Genomic DNA, 16,959 nt, shown 5'->3' with positions numbered 1-16,959 from the left:
GCCTAGTGGTTAGAGCGTTGGACTAGTAACCGGAACCCCGGAGCTGACAAGGTACAAATCTGTCGCTCTGCCCCTGAACAGGCAGTTAACCCACTGTTCCTAGGCCGTCATTGAAAATAAGAATTTGTTCTTAACTGACTTGCCTGGTTAAATAAAGGTAAAATAAATAAAAAATGTCCTTACCTGGGATTTGAACTCAGAACCTCTAGGTTCACTGCATTCTGATCATCCTGCTACACCAGAATGTCTGTGTCAATAACTGATTTCACCTGCATTCCTACATGTTGGACATCAAAGTATATCTCTGTTTTGTTAAAAATACACTCAAGAAAAATGATTATATTTATCATAGTGATTCAGGTGTTACATTAAAACAGAATAATATACCCCACCAACATTTGACAACTATACAGAAAACTCTCAAATAGCTAAAGTAAGTAAATGTAATCAATGATGGCAGCTTCATTAAATAGTATGTCTGAATTCCATGTCTGAAATGTGCTGTATAAATAAAGCTGGATTTGATTTGATGATTTGATGGCAAAGTAGGTTACTGGTAAGGAGTTGCAGCAAGTGTCCTGTAGATTACTAGCAATGTTTTGCCAGTAAGTTCTTCTAAATGTTAAAATACCTTATTAACTAGTAGTTTCCAGGTAAGAAATTACAAATTCACAGCAACTTCTGGCAATACGCTGTCATTAACTTACTGGAAAATACACAATAACCACTTTATAGTGCATCTCATTACTGACATAATCTCTTCCTAAATTTGCAGAACAGACTGTGTCAAATGAGGCGCTTTGCTTGCTTCGGCATAATTTGCTTCGGCATAACCATCAAACACTTAAGTTAATATATTTTCCAAGTAATGAACCTAGTGGCACGGCAGAAACATCAATGCACTCCCATTGTTCAAATCTCCAAAGAGTTTATGTATTCTCTAAGTTCTTGAGCACTGCTAGTTTTATGTTAATATTATGTTGGTGGTGATAATTGGATAATTATTTACTTGCTTCTTGGCCCATATCTCTTCCATGCTCACATATTTTATGCTTTAGCTACACTGAAGCAGGACATTAGAGGTTGCTGAGATGTTATGAGTTCAAATGTAATTCCCATTTAAGGCTCTGTTCCAATTGTGGTCATGCTACAAACTTATAGAAGACTTTAAAGTTATTGAAATCAGAATACAGCAGCATACTGCGGGAAAGGGGAGGACTATCCTACTCAGTGAGTTTCATAAAAATTGTGAAACATGAAAAGGTGAAAATTTTTCTATAAACTATACTAAATATACAGTTGAAGTCAGAGGTTTACATACAATTAGGTTGGAGTCCTTAAAACTCGTTTTTCAACCACTCCACAAATTTCTTGTTAACAAACTATAGTTTTGGCAAGTCGGTTATGTGCACGACACAATTCATTTTTTCAACAATTCAGAAGTTTACATACACTAAGTTGACTGTGCCTTTAAACAGTTGGAAAATTCCAGAAAATGATGTCATGGCTTTAGAAGCTTCTGATAGGCTAATTGACATCATTTGAGTCAATTGGAGGTGTACCTGTGGACGTATTTCAAAGCCTACCTTCAAACTCAGTGCCACTGTGCTTGGCATCATGGGAAAATAAAAATAAATCAGCCAAGACCTCAGATAAAATTGTAGACCTCCACAAGTATGGAACATCCTTGGGAGCAATTTCCAAACGCCTGAAGGTACCACGTTCATCTGTACAAACAATAGTTCGCAAGTATAAACACCATGGGACCATGCAGCCATCATACCCCTCAGGAAGGAGACACATTCTGTCTCCTAGAGATGAATGTAATTTGGTGCGAAAAGTGCAAATCGATCCCAGAACAACAGCAAAGGACCTTGTGAAGAAGCTTGAGGAAACAGGTACAAAAGTATCTATAGCCACAGTAAAACAAGTCCCATTTCGACACAACCTGAAAGGCCGCTCAGCAAGGAAGAAGCCACTACTCCAAAACCGCCATAAAAAAACAGCCAGACTACGGTTTGCAACTGCACATGGGGACAAATAACGTACTTTTTGGAGAAATGGCCTATAGACAAAAAGTCAATGTATTGGAGAGGCCATCACAAAGCCCTGACCTCAATCCTATAGAAAATTTGTGGGCAGAACTGAAAAAGCGTGTGCGAGCAAGGAGGCCTACAAACCTGACTCAGTTACATCAGCTCTGTCAGGAGGAATGGGCCAAAATTCACCCAACTTATTTTGGGAAGCTTGTGGAAGGCTACCCGAAATGTTTGAACCAAGTTAAATCATTTAAAAGGCAATGCTACCAAATACTAATTGAGTGTATGTAAACTTCTGACCCACTGGGAATGTGATGAAAGAAATAAAAGCTGAAATAAATAATTCTCTCTACTATTATTCTGACATTTCACATTCTTAAAATAAAGTGGTGATCCTAACTGACCTAAGACAGGAAATTGTTACTAGGATTAAAGGTCAGGAATTGTGAAACACTGAGTTTAAATGTATATGGCTAAGGTGTATGTAAACATCCGACTTCAACTGTATTCACATCACCAAATAATTGATTAATACACAGTATTACAATGAACGTCTACAGTAGCCTCAACAGCACTCTGTAGGGTAGCGCCATGGTATAGCCAGAGGACAGCTAGTTTCCGTCCTCCTCTGGGTACATTGACTACAATTTGAAACCTAGGAGGCTCATGGTTTTCACCCCCTTCCATGGACTTACACAGTAATTATGACAACTTCCGGAGGATGTCCTCCAACCTATCAGAGCTCTTGCAGCATGAATTGACATGTTGTCCACCCAATCAAAGGATCAGAGAATTAATTTAGTACTGAAAGCATAAGCTACAGCTAGCAAGATCTACAGTGCTTAACATGTGGTGAGTAGTTGACTCAAAGAGAGAAAGACAATAGTTGTACAGTTTTGAACAAATTCAATTCTTTAAAAATGAAGAAGCAAGAGAGAGACAGAGAGAGAGCTTCATTTTGTTGTATTTTTTGTTCACTTTCACTTTTACTTAGCTAACGAATGCAGCTATCTAGTTTAGCCTACTCAAACACCTGGCTCAAAAAGATATGACGTTATGTTTGCTAGCTGGCTATGGCTGTCCAACACTGGAACTCTTCCAAGTCAAGGTAAGCTTTTGGTTTTTATTGATTTATTGACACCGGACCCGTCAGTTTAACTGCTAAACTACGTGCTGACTGTACACTACTGTATGATTGTTGCGGGGTTTACTAACGCGTTAGTTCTAGTAGCTACGGCACTGTAGGTAGGCTGCGTGTAGCAGTTAGTGGTTATGATATGAAGGTTTGGGTTGGAAAGATTTTTTCACCTGGTCACAGATAGCTGATGTGTTGTGCACTGATGTCCCCAAGTGAATATAAAAGGTGAGAGGAGGAGAGGGCGTAGATGAGAGAAATGAGCAAAATGATCATGCTGTTTGTATGTGGCTGCTGTGAAAGTGAACTATGTTTGGGTGTGATCAGGGGTGTATTCATTCTGCCGATTCTGTTGAAAAACGTTTCTTAAACGGAAACAAACGGTACAAAATGGGTATAAACATGTCTACATTTGTCCAATAGAAACTTTGTTTGCAACTGTTGGGACTAATGATTACACCCTAAATCAGCTAGATGCAGGCAAGGCTAGGTTGTAGCAGCCTCATGACGTGTACAGGGAAAGTTTGAGTATCATGTAGCAACCTAAACCTATCAATGTTACATTGAGCTGGGTGAATGGAATATGAATGACAGTCATCCAGTATGCTATAATAGAAATAAGGCCATGCTCATAAAAACGCTCCTCCTTCCTCTGCAAGGTCACCAACCGCAGCTGATATAGCATCATACTGTCCTTTCACATTAACACCTTAAATTAGCTGTAACAGTATGATATTCATGTTATCACGTTGACATTTTGACTCCCCATGTTGTCACATTTATGCTTCACCAAAGGGTGAGGTTTCCTCCAGATGTGACAAGTTCAATCTTGGTTTCATCAGACTAGAGAATCTTGTTTATTATGGTCTGAGTCCTTTAGGTGCCTTCTGGAGAACTCCAAGCGGGCTGTCATGTGCCTTTTACTGAAAAGTGGCTTCCGTCTGGCTGCTCTACCATAAAGGCCTGATTGGTGGAGTGCTGCAGAGATGGTTGTCCTTCTAGAAGGTTCTCGCATCTCCACAGAGGAACTCTGGAGCTCTGTCAGAGTGATCATCGGGTTCTTGTTCACCTCCCTGACCAAGGCCCTTCTTCTCCGATTGCTCAGTTTGGCCAGATGGCCAGCTCTAGGAAGAGTCTTAGGGGTTCCAAACTTCTTCCATTAAAGAATGATGGAGGCCAATGTAATCTGGGGAACTTCAATGCTGCAGAATTGTTTTTTGGTACCCTTCCCCAGATCTGTGCCTCGACACAATCTTGTCTCTGAGCTCTACGGACAATTCCTACGACCTCATGGTTTGGTTTTTGCTCTGACATGCACTGTCAACTGTGGGTACTTTATGTAGACAGGTGTGTGTGTGCCCTTCCAAATCATGTCCAATCAATTGAATTTACCACAGTTGGACTCCAATCAAGTTGTAGAAACATCTCAAGGATGATCAATGGAAACAGGATGCACCTGAGCTCAATTTCGAGTCTCTCTAAAAAATATGCATAGCAAATGGCCCTTAACCAACAATGCAGTTTTAAGAAAATAGAGTTAAGAAAATATTTTGTAAATATATTTCTAAAGTATTTTTTTTTTTTTAAAGAACACAATTAAATATCAATAACGAGGCTATATGAAGGGGGTATCGGTACCGAGTCAATGTGCAGGGTACAGGTTAGTCAAGGTCATTTGTACATGAAGGTAGGGGTAAAGTGACTATGCTTAGATAATAAACAGCTACTGGCAGCATTGTAAAAACATAGGGGGGGTGGCCATTAGTACGGGTGGCCATTTCATTAATTGTTCAGCAGTCTTATGGCTTGGGGGTAGAAGCTGCTAACGAGCCTTTTAGACCTAGACTTGGCACTCTGGTAACACTTGCTGTGCGGTAGCAGAGAGAACAGTCAATGACTTGGGTGACTGGAGTCTTTGACAATTTTTTGGGCCTTCCTCTGACATGCCTAGTATATAGGTCCTGGATGGCAGGAACCTTGGCCCCAGTGATGTACTGGGCCGTATGCACTACCTTCTGTAGCACCTTACGGTAAGATGCTGAGGAGTTGCCATAGCTGCCGGTGATGTAACCGGTCAGGATGCTCTTAATGGTGCAGCTGCATAACTTTTTGAAGATCTGAGGAACCATGCCAAATCTTTTTAGTTTCCTGAGGGGCAATAGGCATTGTCGTGCCCTCTTCATGACTTTCTTGGTGTGTTTGGACCATGATAGTTTGTTGGTGATGTGGACACCAAGGATCTTGAAACTCTCGACCCACTCCACTACTCTCGACCCACTCCACTACTACCCGCCAGGAAGTCCAGGATCCAGTTGCAGAAGGATGTATTTAGTCCCAGGGTCCTTAGCTTAGTGATGAGCTTTGTTGGCAGTATGGTGTTGAACGCTGAGCTGTAGTCAATTAACAGCATTTTCACATAGGTGTTATTTTTGTCCAGGTGAGAAAAGGCAGTATGAAGTGCGATAGAGATTGCGTCATTGGTGGATCTCTTGGGGCGTTGTGCAAATTTGAGTTGGTGCTGTTGATGTGAACCATGACAAGCCTTTCAAAGCACTTCATGGCTACTGATGTGAGTGATATGGGGCGGTAATCATTTAAGCAGGTTACCATCGCTTTCTTGGGCACAGGGACTATGGTGGTCTGTTTGAAACATGTAGGTATTACAGACTCGGTCAGGGAGAGGTTGAAAATGTCAGTGAAGACACTTGCCATTTGGTCCGCACATGCTCTGAGTACACGTTCTGGTAATCTGTCTGGCCCCACAGCCTTGTGAATGTTGATACATTTAAAGGTCTTGCTTACATTGGCTACGGAGAGCGTGATCACATGGTCAGCTGGAACAGCTGGTGCTCTCATGCATGCTTCAGTGATGCTTGCCTTGCAGTGAGCATAAAAGGCATTTAGCCCGTCTGGTAGGCTTGCGTCACTGAGTAGCTCGCAGCTGGGTTTCCCTTTGTAGTCCTTAATAGTTTGCAAGCTCTGCCACTTCCGTCAAATGTCAGAGCTGGTGTAGTAGGACTCAATCTTAGTCCTGTATTGACGCTTTGCCTGTTTGATGGTTTGTCTAAGGGCATAGCGGTATTTCTTATCAGCTTCGGGGTTAGTGTCCCGCTCCTTGAAAGCGGCAGCTCTAGTCTTTAGTTCGGTGCGGATGTTGGCTGTAAACCAAGGCTTCTGGTTGGGATATGTACGTATGATCACTGTGGGGACGACGTTGTCGATGCACTTATTGATGAAGCCGGTGACTGAGGTGGTGGTATACTCCTCAATGCCATTGGATGAATCCCGGAACATATTCCAGTCTGTGCTAGCAAAACAGTCCTGTAGCATGGGATCCGGGTCATCTGACCACTTCCACATTGAGCGAGTCACTTGTACTTCCTGCTTTAGTTTTAGCTTTTAAACAGGAATCAGGAGGATAGAATTATGGTCAGAATTGCCAAATGGTGGGCGAGGGAGAACTTTGTACGCATCTCTGTGTGTGGAGTAAAGGTGGTCTACAGTTTTTCCCCTCTGGTTGCACAAGTGACATGCTGGGTGAAATGAGGTAAAACGGATTTCAGTTACCCTGCATTAAAGTCCCCGGCCACTAGGAGTGTCGCTTCTGGATGAGCGTTTTCTTGTTTGCTTATGGCCTTATACAGCTCGTTGAGTGCTGTCTTAGTGCCAGCGTCGTTTTGTGGTGCTAAATAGACGGCTTCAAAAAATATAGATGGAAACTCTCTTGGTAGATAGTGTGGTCTACAGATTATCATAAGGTACACTACCTCAGGCGAGCAATACCTCGAGACAACCTTAATATTAGACATATGTAACATATTGACAAATAGACACACCCCCACCCCTCGTCTTACCGGATCTAACTGTTCTGTCCTGCCGATGCACAGGAAACCCAGCCAACAGTATATTATCCGTGTCATCATTCAGCCACGACTCGGTGAAACATAAGATATTACAGTTTTTAATGTCCCATTGGTAGGATAGTCTCGAACTGAGCTCATCCAGTTTATTCTCCAGTGATTGCACATTGGCCAATAGAATGGATGGTAGCGGCGGGTTACCCACTCCCTTACGAATTCTCACAAGGCACCCTGATCTGCGCCCCCTGTATCTGCTTATTTTCTTCATGCAAATGACGACGACTTTCCCCTTGTCCGGGAACGTCAGACTCATTAAAGAAAAAATATTTCTCAGTTCGAGGTGAGTAATCGCTGTTCTGATATCCAGAAGCTCTTTTCGGTCATAAGAGACTAAGGTACTATCAACGTTATGTACAACATAAGTTACAAACTTATGTTGTAAGTGCGAAAAATGCGAAAAAACACACAAAATAGCACAATTGGTTAAGCGCTCTTTCAAGTTGTTTTTTGATCATTGTTAGACAGCCATTTTCAGGTCTTGCCATAGATTTTCAAGCAGGTTTAAGTAAAAATTGCAACTCGGTCACTCAGGAACATTCACTGTCTTCTTGGGAAGCAACTCCAGTGTAGATTTGGCCTTGTTTTTTAGGTTGTTGTTCTGCTGAAAGGTGAATTCATCTCCCAGTCTCTGGAAGAAAGCAGACTGAATCAGGTTTTCTTCTAGGATTTTGCCTGTGTATATCTCCATTCCGTTTCTTTTTTATCCTGATAAAATACCCAGTCCTTAAAGATTACAAACATACCTATAACATGATGCAGCCACCACTATGCTTGAAATATGGAGAGTGGTACTCAGTAATGTGTTGTTTTGGATTTGCCCCAAACATTTAAAAAAGTTATTTGCTTTGCCATGTTTTTCTGTATTGCTTTAATGCCTTGTTGCAAACAGGATGCATGTTTTTGCTTTTATTCTCTACATGCTTCTGAATTCATCAAATAATTATGGTGTTTGCAGAACTTGTTCATTTTCTAGTAAGGGATTTTTCTTTAAGTCATGATTGGCTGACGATAGCTAACTGTGGATGGGTGACAAAAGTTGCAGCTATTGTGTTGGCTGTTGTCATCTTACCTATCTGGTTTCTGTTTGGCGAGTAGAAAGCATTGACAACAGCAGCGCCAATGATCCACCTAGAAAAACCCCAATTAGAATAAAGATCGAATCATTTGAGAGGGAATGTGTGCTCAATGTTAAGTGGGGGGTGCGTCTACAGTATGTGAGGCTAAATGGATGTATCTTACATGTCCGGGTCGACTGGCTCTCTCAGCTTCTTCAAAGTCTTGTGTGCTTCAGCCTGCAGGTTCTCAAGGACGTTCTCAAAGTAGTTCTCCTCACTAAAGTTCAGCTGCAGAAAGAGACCAGATCATCAGAAACAATCTAGACAACAAATTCTACATTCATTTCTCTTTCAAATTGGAAGATGTATCACAGTACTTTGGCCAGATCACACATACATGGGCATACTCCTGGTCAAGCTTCAGATTGCTCTCTTCCAGAATGTGGTCAGGATAGCCAATATGCTCCTTAATGGCCATGGCCTGTAACATAGAGCAGTAGAACAGTCAGCTGGTAAGTTCTTTGAATTACACTTTCAAAATGCTGAGGTACATGGTATGTTTGTTTGCACCGCTTTGTTTGTACCTTCTCTCTTGCCTTCTCCTTAGACTGGTCATCCATCCAGTTCAGCTCCTCAAGTGTCTCCACGTACGCTTCCTGGATCTTACTGATGAGGTCACTGACCTGTCCACACAAAGAGTTAATAAATCAACATATACACACCCGTAACAACTCACATGGACACAAATGGGCATGCATGTTAAAAGTGCAGCCTAAACTGCTTTAGTGACAGTGATATAATATGCCGGAGAGGGATTCTCCCTGTTTTGCCTGCATCTCGTCAACAGGAGTGACTCACCATGCGTTTACTCTCACCAGCAAAGGTCTCTCGCACATACAGAGCACCCACTGCGTTCTCCATGCTGCCCTGGACATAACGCACACAGTCTCTCCACCGTGCCTCTTCCACGGTGGTCCCGTACAGTGCCTGACACACACACACAGACAGTCTAATTTGCCACACGTTTACACATGAGTTTGCTTTTCAATGTGCTTGTTTCGACGTGTGCTCCTAAGGGTGCTCAAATATCTGTCTCACCTTTCTGTAGTGTGCCCTGGCATCTTTGAAGCGGCGACTCAGGCTGCTGACTCTCTCCATGACGAGCTGCCAGGTAAGGTAGTTCTGCAACGTTCTGGAGGAGAAAAACATGGACATATTTCACCAACTATGTCCCTCAATCGTTCAAGCAATGTATCTACATGACACACACAGCCCAAGATGGTGTGACCACAATCCACCCTCCTGCATGACTCGCGTGATAATTCACAGTAGATACTATACTGATAGAAGCACGTTTGAACCATGGGCTTCTCATGACCCTACCATTGTTCTACATGAACAGCTGCCATTGGGCAGAGTCTGACCTGACAGTGTGTTTGGAAAGCACGTCGTTCATCTTCTCCAAGTAGGGAGAGCTGTAGACCACCACCTCCTCCTCTCGCTGTAGGTCCACAGCCACGCTGGACAACACTCCACGCACAAACCTTGTCCAGTTAAAACCCTGTCAAAAATATATATTTGCTGCTATTACTATCAGGCTGAGCCTTCTTCTGCAAGCTACAAATACATACAGTGAATTCGGAAAGTATTCAGACCCCTTGACTTGTTGGTTACGCTACAGTCTTATTCTAAAATGGATTGAATTGTTTTTTTCCCCCTCATAAATCTACACACAATACCCAATAATGACAAAGCAAATATAGTTTTTTTAAATTGTGCAGATGTATAAAAAAAAACTGAAATATCACATTTACATACAGTTGAAGTCGGAAGTTTACATACACCTAAGCCAAATACATTTAAACTCAGTTTTTCACAATTCCTGACATTTAATCCTAGTAAAAATTCCCTGTCTTATGTCAGCTAGGATCACCACTTTATTTTAAGAATGTGAAATGTCAGAATAATAGTAGAGAGAATTATTTATTTCAGCTTTTATTTCTTTCATCACATTCCCAGTGGGTCAGAAGTATACATACACTCAATTAGTATTTGGTAGCATTGCCTTAAATTGTTTAACTTGGGTCAAGTTGTTTCAGGTAGCCTTCCACAAGCTTCCCACAATAAGATGGGTGAATTTTGGGCCATTCCTCCTGACAGACCTGGTGTAACTGAGTCAGGTTTGTAGGCCTCCTTGCTCGCACACACTTTTTCAGTTCTGTCCACAAATTTTCTATAGGATTGAGGTCAGGGCTTTGTGATGGCCACTCCAATACCTTGACTTTGTTGTCCTTAAGCCATTTTGCCACAACTTTGGAAGTATGCTGTTGGTCATTGTCCATTTGGAAGACCCATTTGCAACCAAGCTTTAACTTCCTGACTGATGTCTTGAGATGTTGCATCAATATATCCAAGTAATTTTACATCCACATTTTGTTTTTATTTAACTAGGCATGACAGTTAAGAACAAATTCTTATTTTCAATGACGGCCTAGGAACAGGGGCAGAACGACAGATTTGTACCTTGTCAGCTCTGGGATTCGATCTTTTGGTTACTAGTCCAACGATCTAACCACTAGGTTACCTGCCACCCCGGTGCACAATTGGCCCAGCATCTTCCAGGTTAGGGGAGGGTTAGGCCAGGGTAGGCCGTCACTGTAAAATTATACAAAGGAGGAGGCTTGCTAGCCTCATGATGCCATCTATTTTTTGAAGTGCACCAGTCCCTCCTGCAGCAAAGCACCCCCACAACATGATGCTGCCACCCCCATGCTTCACTGTTGGGATGATGTTCTTCGGCTTGCAAGCCTCCCCCTTTTTTCTCCAAACACAACGATGGTCATTATGGCCAAACAGTTCTATTTCTATTTGACGGGTGCGTGGTCACATGGTGTTTATACTTGCATACTATTGTTTGTACAGATGAACGTGGTACCTTCAGGCATTCGGAAATTGCTCCAAAGGATCAACCAGACTTGTGGAGGTCTTTTTCTGAGGTCTAGGATGATTTCTTTTGATTTTCCCATGATGTCAAGCAAAGAGGCACCGAGTTTGACGGTAGGCCTTGAAATACATCCACAGGTACACCTCCAATTGACTGAAATGATGTCAATTAGCCTATCAGAAGCTTCTAAAGCCATGACATCGTTTCTGGAATTTCCCAAGCTGTTTAAAGGCACAGTCAACTTAGTGTATGTAAACTTCTGACCCACTGGAATTGTGATACAGTGAATTACAAGTGAAATAATCGGTCTGTAAACAATTGTTGGAAAAATGATTTGTGTCATGCACACAGTAGATGTCCTAACCGACTTGCCAAAACTATAGTTTGTTAACAAGAAATTTGTGGAGTGGTTGAAAAACGTGTTTTAATGACTCCCCCCTAGGTGTATGTAAACTTCCAACTTAAACTGTAAGTATTCAGACCCTTTACTTTTTTATTTATTATTTAACCTATAACTATGCAAGTCAGTTAGGGAAACTGAAATGTTTCTGCAGTTAAGAACAAATTCTTATTTAACAGTGATGGCCTACCCCGGCAAAACTCTCTCCTAACCTGGAAGACTCTGGGCCAATTGTGTACCACCCTATGGGACTCCCGATCATGGTCTGTTGTTATACAGCCTGGGATTGAACCAGGGTCTGTAGTGATGCCTCTAGGACTGAGATGCAGTGGCTGAGACCGCTGCACCACTCAGGAGTATGCAGTAATTTGTTGAAATAGCTTTGGCAGCAATTACAGCCTCGAGTCTTCTTACAAGCTTGGCACACGTGTATTTGGGAAGTTTCTCCCATTATTCTTTGAAGATCCTCTCAAGCTCTGTCAGGTTGGATGGGGAACGTCGCTGCACAGTTATTTTCAGGTCTCTCCAAAGATGTTTGATCGGGTTCAAGACCGGGCTCTGGCTGGGCCACTCAAGGACATTCAGAGACTTGTCCCAAAGCTACTCCTGCGTTGTCTTTGCTGTGTGCTTAGGGTCGTTGTCCTGTTGGAAGGTGACCCTTCGCCCCAGTCTGAGGTCCTGTGCGCTCTGGAACAGGTTTTCATAAAGGATCTGTCTGTACTTTGCCCCGTTCACCTTTCCCACAATCCTGACTAGTCTCCCAGTCCCTGCTGCTGCAAAACATCCCAACAGCATGATGCTGTCACCACCATGCTTCACCGTAGGGATGGTGCCAGGTTTTCTCCAGATGTGAGGCTTGGCTTCCAGGCCACAGAGTTCAATCAAGGTTTCATCAGACTAGAGAATCTTGTTTCTCATGGTCTGAGTCCTTTAGGTGCCTTCTGGCAAACTCAAAGCTAAGGGGTGGCTTCCTTCTGACCACTCTACCATAAAGGCCTGATTGGTGGAGTGCTGCAGAGATGGTTGTCCTTCTAGAAGGTTCTCGCATCTCCACAGAGGAACTCTGGAGCTCTGTCAGAGTGATCATCGGGTTCTTGGTCACCTCCCTGACCAAGGCCCTTCTTCTCCGATTGCTCAGTTTGGCCAGATGGCCAGCTCTAGGAAGAGTCTTGGTGGTTCCAAACTTCTTCCATTTTAGAATGATGGAGGCCACTGTAATCTTGGGGACCTTCAATGCTGCAGAATTTCTTTGGTACCCTTCCCCAGATCTGTGCCTCGACACAATCCGGTCACAGAGCTCTACAGACAATTCCTTCGGCCTCATGGCTTGGTTTTTGCTCTGACATGCACTGTCAACTGTGGGACTGTGGGATGTATGTGCCTTTCCAAATCATGTGCAATAGATTGAATTTACCACAGGCTGACTACAATCAAGTTGTCAAAACATCTCAAGGTTGATCAATGGAAACATGATGCACCTGAGCTCAATTTCGAGTCTCATAGCAAAGGGTCTGAATACTTATGTAAATAAGGTATTTCTGTTTTTTATTTTGTATAAATTTGCAAACATTTCTAAAAACCTGTTTTTGCTTTGTCATTATGGGGTATTGTGTGTAGATTGATGCGGGAAATCAATCATTTAATCAAATTTAGAATAAGGCTGTAACGTAACAAAATGTGGAAAAATGGAATGGGTCTGAATACTTTCAGAATGCCCTGTACATATAGTACAGTGTACTATAAATAGACAACGCCATCCGACTCAAGTCTCATCCACTTGAAATCACTGGAGTGGAAGCACTTACGTTGAGATTGAAGGACTCCTGCAGTTTACCAAGGGTCATCTTATTGTAGAGAATCGTGACATCCTGACGTTCCTCTGCAGGGGATGTGGCCTATGACACGACAGCACAGAAAGTATAGGTGTACAGTAATGTCTGATGTATTATAATTTGAGGTGACAAACTGTATTTAGCAGTAATATTGATCTATTCATGATATTCATCAAGTTTATAACATGCGGACAACATAAAGTAGAGTGTAGTTGATTTCATGAGTCTCTATTAGATTAGTTTCTTGCTGTAGACTAATTCATTGAAGTCTATTTTTCATTTCTGTCCCAGTTCTGGTTCCTATTGTGGCAGGTTGGCACTCACATTGGCTATATCTGTCTCTAGATCCAGCACCTGCACCATTTCCTCCACCACACGGTCATCATCCTGGGTCAAGTTCCTGTCCTCGCGGGCAATCCTCGCCATGGAAACCATGAACTGCAAGTAGGCCTCTCGCACCTAAAGAGCCATACGACACATAACTGCAAAGTTGACCTGCAATGACATCAATATAACTTTATTAAACACGCTGTTGATGAAAGTACCCTTTTGTAGTTTCCATCGTTGAAGTAATAATCTCTGGATGGCATTCCCAGTCCTGGCTGGTCAATCTGTAAAATATAAACATAAATGTCAGTTTTCTATCACCAAATCACTATTGGTGAAGATTGACAGATAAAACACTGAACTTTGCGAACATTGTGTATTCAGACACTGTCCTTACGTAGATAATGTGGCGCCGGGAGTCGCGGTCATCCGTCCACACATACATGTCCAGAATAACCTTTTTGTGGTAATGAGAGTTGAGGGTGGCTAGAGTATCTTCCAGGCTCCAAGCCTGTTCTGGTATAATAACATTAAACAATTATATACAAGGCCATTTAATATAACATTAATCATCTGGCTTGCAGAGAGTACACTGACTACCTCTCACACAGCCAAGCATACAGTGCCTTCAGAAAGTATTCATATCCCTTGATTTATTCCACATTTTGTTGCGTTATAGCCTGAATTCAAAATGGATAAAATAAATACAAATTCTCACCCATCTACACACAATGCCCCATAATGCCAAAGTGAAAACGTGTTTTTAGAAATGTTTCCATAAGTATTCACACCCCTGAGTCAATACTATGCAGAAGCACCTTTGGCAGTGATAACAGCTGTAAGTATTTCTGGGTAAGTCTCTAAGAGCTTTCCACACCTGGATTGTGCAACATTTGCTCATTATTCTTTTCAAAATCATTGCTAGACAACCATTTTCAAGTCTTGTCATAGATTTTCAAGTAGATTTAAGTCAAAACTGTAACCCGGCCACTCAGGAACATTCACTGTCTTCTTGGTAAGTAACTCCAGTGTAGATTTGGCCTTGTGTTTCAGGTTATTGTTCTGTAGAAAGGTGAATTCCTCTCCCAGTGTCTGGTGGAAAGCAGACTGAACCAGGTTTTCACTTGGATTTTAACCTGTGCTTAGCTCCATTCCGTTTACTTTTTATCATGAAAAACTCCCCAGTGCTTAACGATTTCAAGCACACCCATAAAATGATGCAGACTCCACTATGCTTGAAAATATGGAGAGTGGTTCTCAATTTTGTGTTGTATTGGACTTGCCCCAAACATAACACTTTGTATTCAGGACCAAAAGTTAATTGCATTGCCACATTTTTGTTGACTTGTTGCAAACAGGATGCATGTTTTGTAATGTTTTAATTCTTTACAGGCTTTCTTTTCACTCTGTCAATTTGGTTAGTATTGTGGAGTAACTACAATGTTGTTGATCCATCCTTTGTTTTCTCCTATCACAGCCATTAAACTATGTAACTGTTTTACACTCACCATTGGCCTCATGGTGAAATCCCTGAGCGGTTTCCTTCCTCTCCGGCAACTGAGTTAGGAAGGTCACCTGTAACTTTGTAGTGACTAGGTGTATTGATACACCATCCAAAGTGTCATTAATCATTTGACCATACTCAAAGGGATATTCAATGTCTGCTTTTTTTTTTACCCATCTACCAATAGGTGCCCTTCTTTGCGAGGCATTGGAAAACCTCCCTGGGCTTTGTGGTTGAATCTGTGTTTGAAATTCACTGCTCAACTGAGGGACCTGAGGGACATATCATTGTATGTGTGGGTTACAGAGATGAGGTAGCCATTCAAAAATCAAGTTAAACACTATTGTTGCACACAGAGTAAGTCCATGCAACTTATTATCTGACTTGTTAAGCTAATTTTTACTCCTGAACTTATTTAGGCTTGTCATAACAAAGGGATTAAATATTTATTAACTCAAGACATTTCAGCTTTTCATATTTTATTAATTTGTTCAATTCCATTTACGGGGTACTGTTTGTAGATCAGTGACACAAAGTCTACATTTAATCAATGTTAAATTCAGCAAAATGTTCAGAAAGTCAAGGAGTGTGGATACTTTCTGAAGGCACAGCACTGTAGATGGCCACTGCCGCACAATTTACAGTAATATATCTGCTTGTGAAAATGCACCAGATGCACTTACGTGTGTTAAATTTGGTTTGATCCGCCGTCCTTGACTACATTTAATTATACTGGCGGCAGTCAGGAGGTTTGGCGCAGAGCACAGTGGTCTATTTTAAGAATCAGTCACAGTCCTGATTGAGGGCTGTTCTGCTGCCCACTCAACCCCCCCCCCCCCCCCCCCCCCCCCCCTTCACAACACCTGAGAGCTGGGAGGAGGGGCAGGTTGGACGAGCATGTCACACGTCACTCTCACTCATATCACTCATCATTTCAGCTGGTGTGTGTGTGTGTGTGTGTGTGTGTGTGTGTGTGTGTGTGTGTGTGTGTGTGTGTGTGTGTGTGTGTGTGTGTGTGTGTGTGTGTGTGTGTGTGTGTGTGTGTGTGTGTGTATGTGTGTGTGTGTGTGTGTGTGTGTGTGTATGTGTGTGTGTGTGTGTGTGTCTGTGTGTGTGTCTGTGTGTGTGATCAGTACCTGTAGCGCCGTTCCAGTCCTCTGAGGCAACAGGCCAATCTCCTATGCTGTCGATGAGATGCATGAGAGGCTTGGAGTCGAGCTGCTCTATCAAAGCTACAGCAGACAACACAGACAACACAGTAACACCTTTATGAGTCAATCTTACATACTTACTGTTGATTAATATTACAGAGTATGCAACTAATTCTGATGAGACCAAAGAGCTGTGTAACAGTGTTAACTGCTGTTGAGTTAGTATGAGTTTAGACGTGAGAAATCCTACTCACTCTCATTCATGCAGGAGCTGTAGAGAGTTTTGGCCTTCTTAAAGGCATCACGGTCCTGATCACTCTCAGTCTCAAAAACTCCTGTGAGAAGATAACCGACAGCATTGCAAAGATTGACCTAATTTTATTCATTGATTTTATCTAACACAGCAAGTTGATGATAACACCGTGTAATCCTGCATACAAGACAGTAGCTCACCATGGGTCACTTTTATCACATAATGGCTGACCCTGAGGTTACTATGGAAACATGTTGCTGACTGACCTTTAAAGGCCCATTGATTTTCCTGTGTTTTATATATATTTCCACACTATGAGGTTATGATCATGCTGTTTTGGTATAAGAACTGTTTGAAAAGACCACCTGAAATTTCAGCCTGTCTTGGTGGGATGGAGTT

At 42.2% G+C, this 16,959-nt stretch overlaps 1 protein-coding gene across 1 annotated transcript in view; it reads right to left on the bottom strand.

The window, feature by feature from the left end:
* Positions 1-16,959, bottom strand: part of LOC139413326 (membrane metallo-endopeptidase-like 1) — a 50,793-nt gene that overhangs the window by 19,296 nt on the left and 14,538 nt on the right. Inside the window, exons 6-18 of the mRNA XM_071160546.1 lie at positions 16,562-16,642; positions 16,293-16,388; positions 14,050-14,168; positions 13,871-13,936; positions 13,650-13,784; positions 13,299-13,388; positions 9,574-9,710; positions 9,248-9,341; positions 9,008-9,136; positions 8,734-8,832; positions 8,547-8,630; positions 8,334-8,437; positions 8,164-8,222 (exon numbers count right to left, since the gene is read on the bottom strand). Of these exons, the coding sequence (XP_071016647.1) occupies positions 8,164-8,222; positions 8,334-8,437; positions 8,547-8,630; positions 8,734-8,832; positions 9,008-9,136; positions 9,248-9,341; positions 9,574-9,710; positions 13,299-13,388; positions 13,650-13,784; positions 13,871-13,936; positions 14,050-14,168; positions 16,293-16,388; positions 16,562-16,642 (1,293 nt within the window). The remainder of the gene's footprint in view (positions 1-8,163; positions 8,223-8,333; positions 8,438-8,546; positions 8,631-8,733; positions 8,833-9,007; positions 9,137-9,247; positions 9,342-9,573; positions 9,711-13,298; positions 13,389-13,649; positions 13,785-13,870; positions 13,937-14,049; positions 14,169-16,292; positions 16,389-16,561; positions 16,643-16,959) is intronic.

Source organism: Oncorhynchus clarkii, chromosome 7 (genome assembly GCF_045791955.1).
Source record: "Oncorhynchus clarkii lewisi isolate Uvic-CL-2024 chromosome 7, UVic_Ocla_1.0, whole genome shotgun sequence".
Taxonomy (NCBI): Eukaryota; Metazoa; Chordata; class Actinopteri; order Salmoniformes; family Salmonidae; genus Oncorhynchus; species Oncorhynchus clarkii.
The sequence above is the reverse complement of the archived record's forward strand: the minus strand, read 5'-3'. Positions and strand labels throughout refer to the sequence as shown.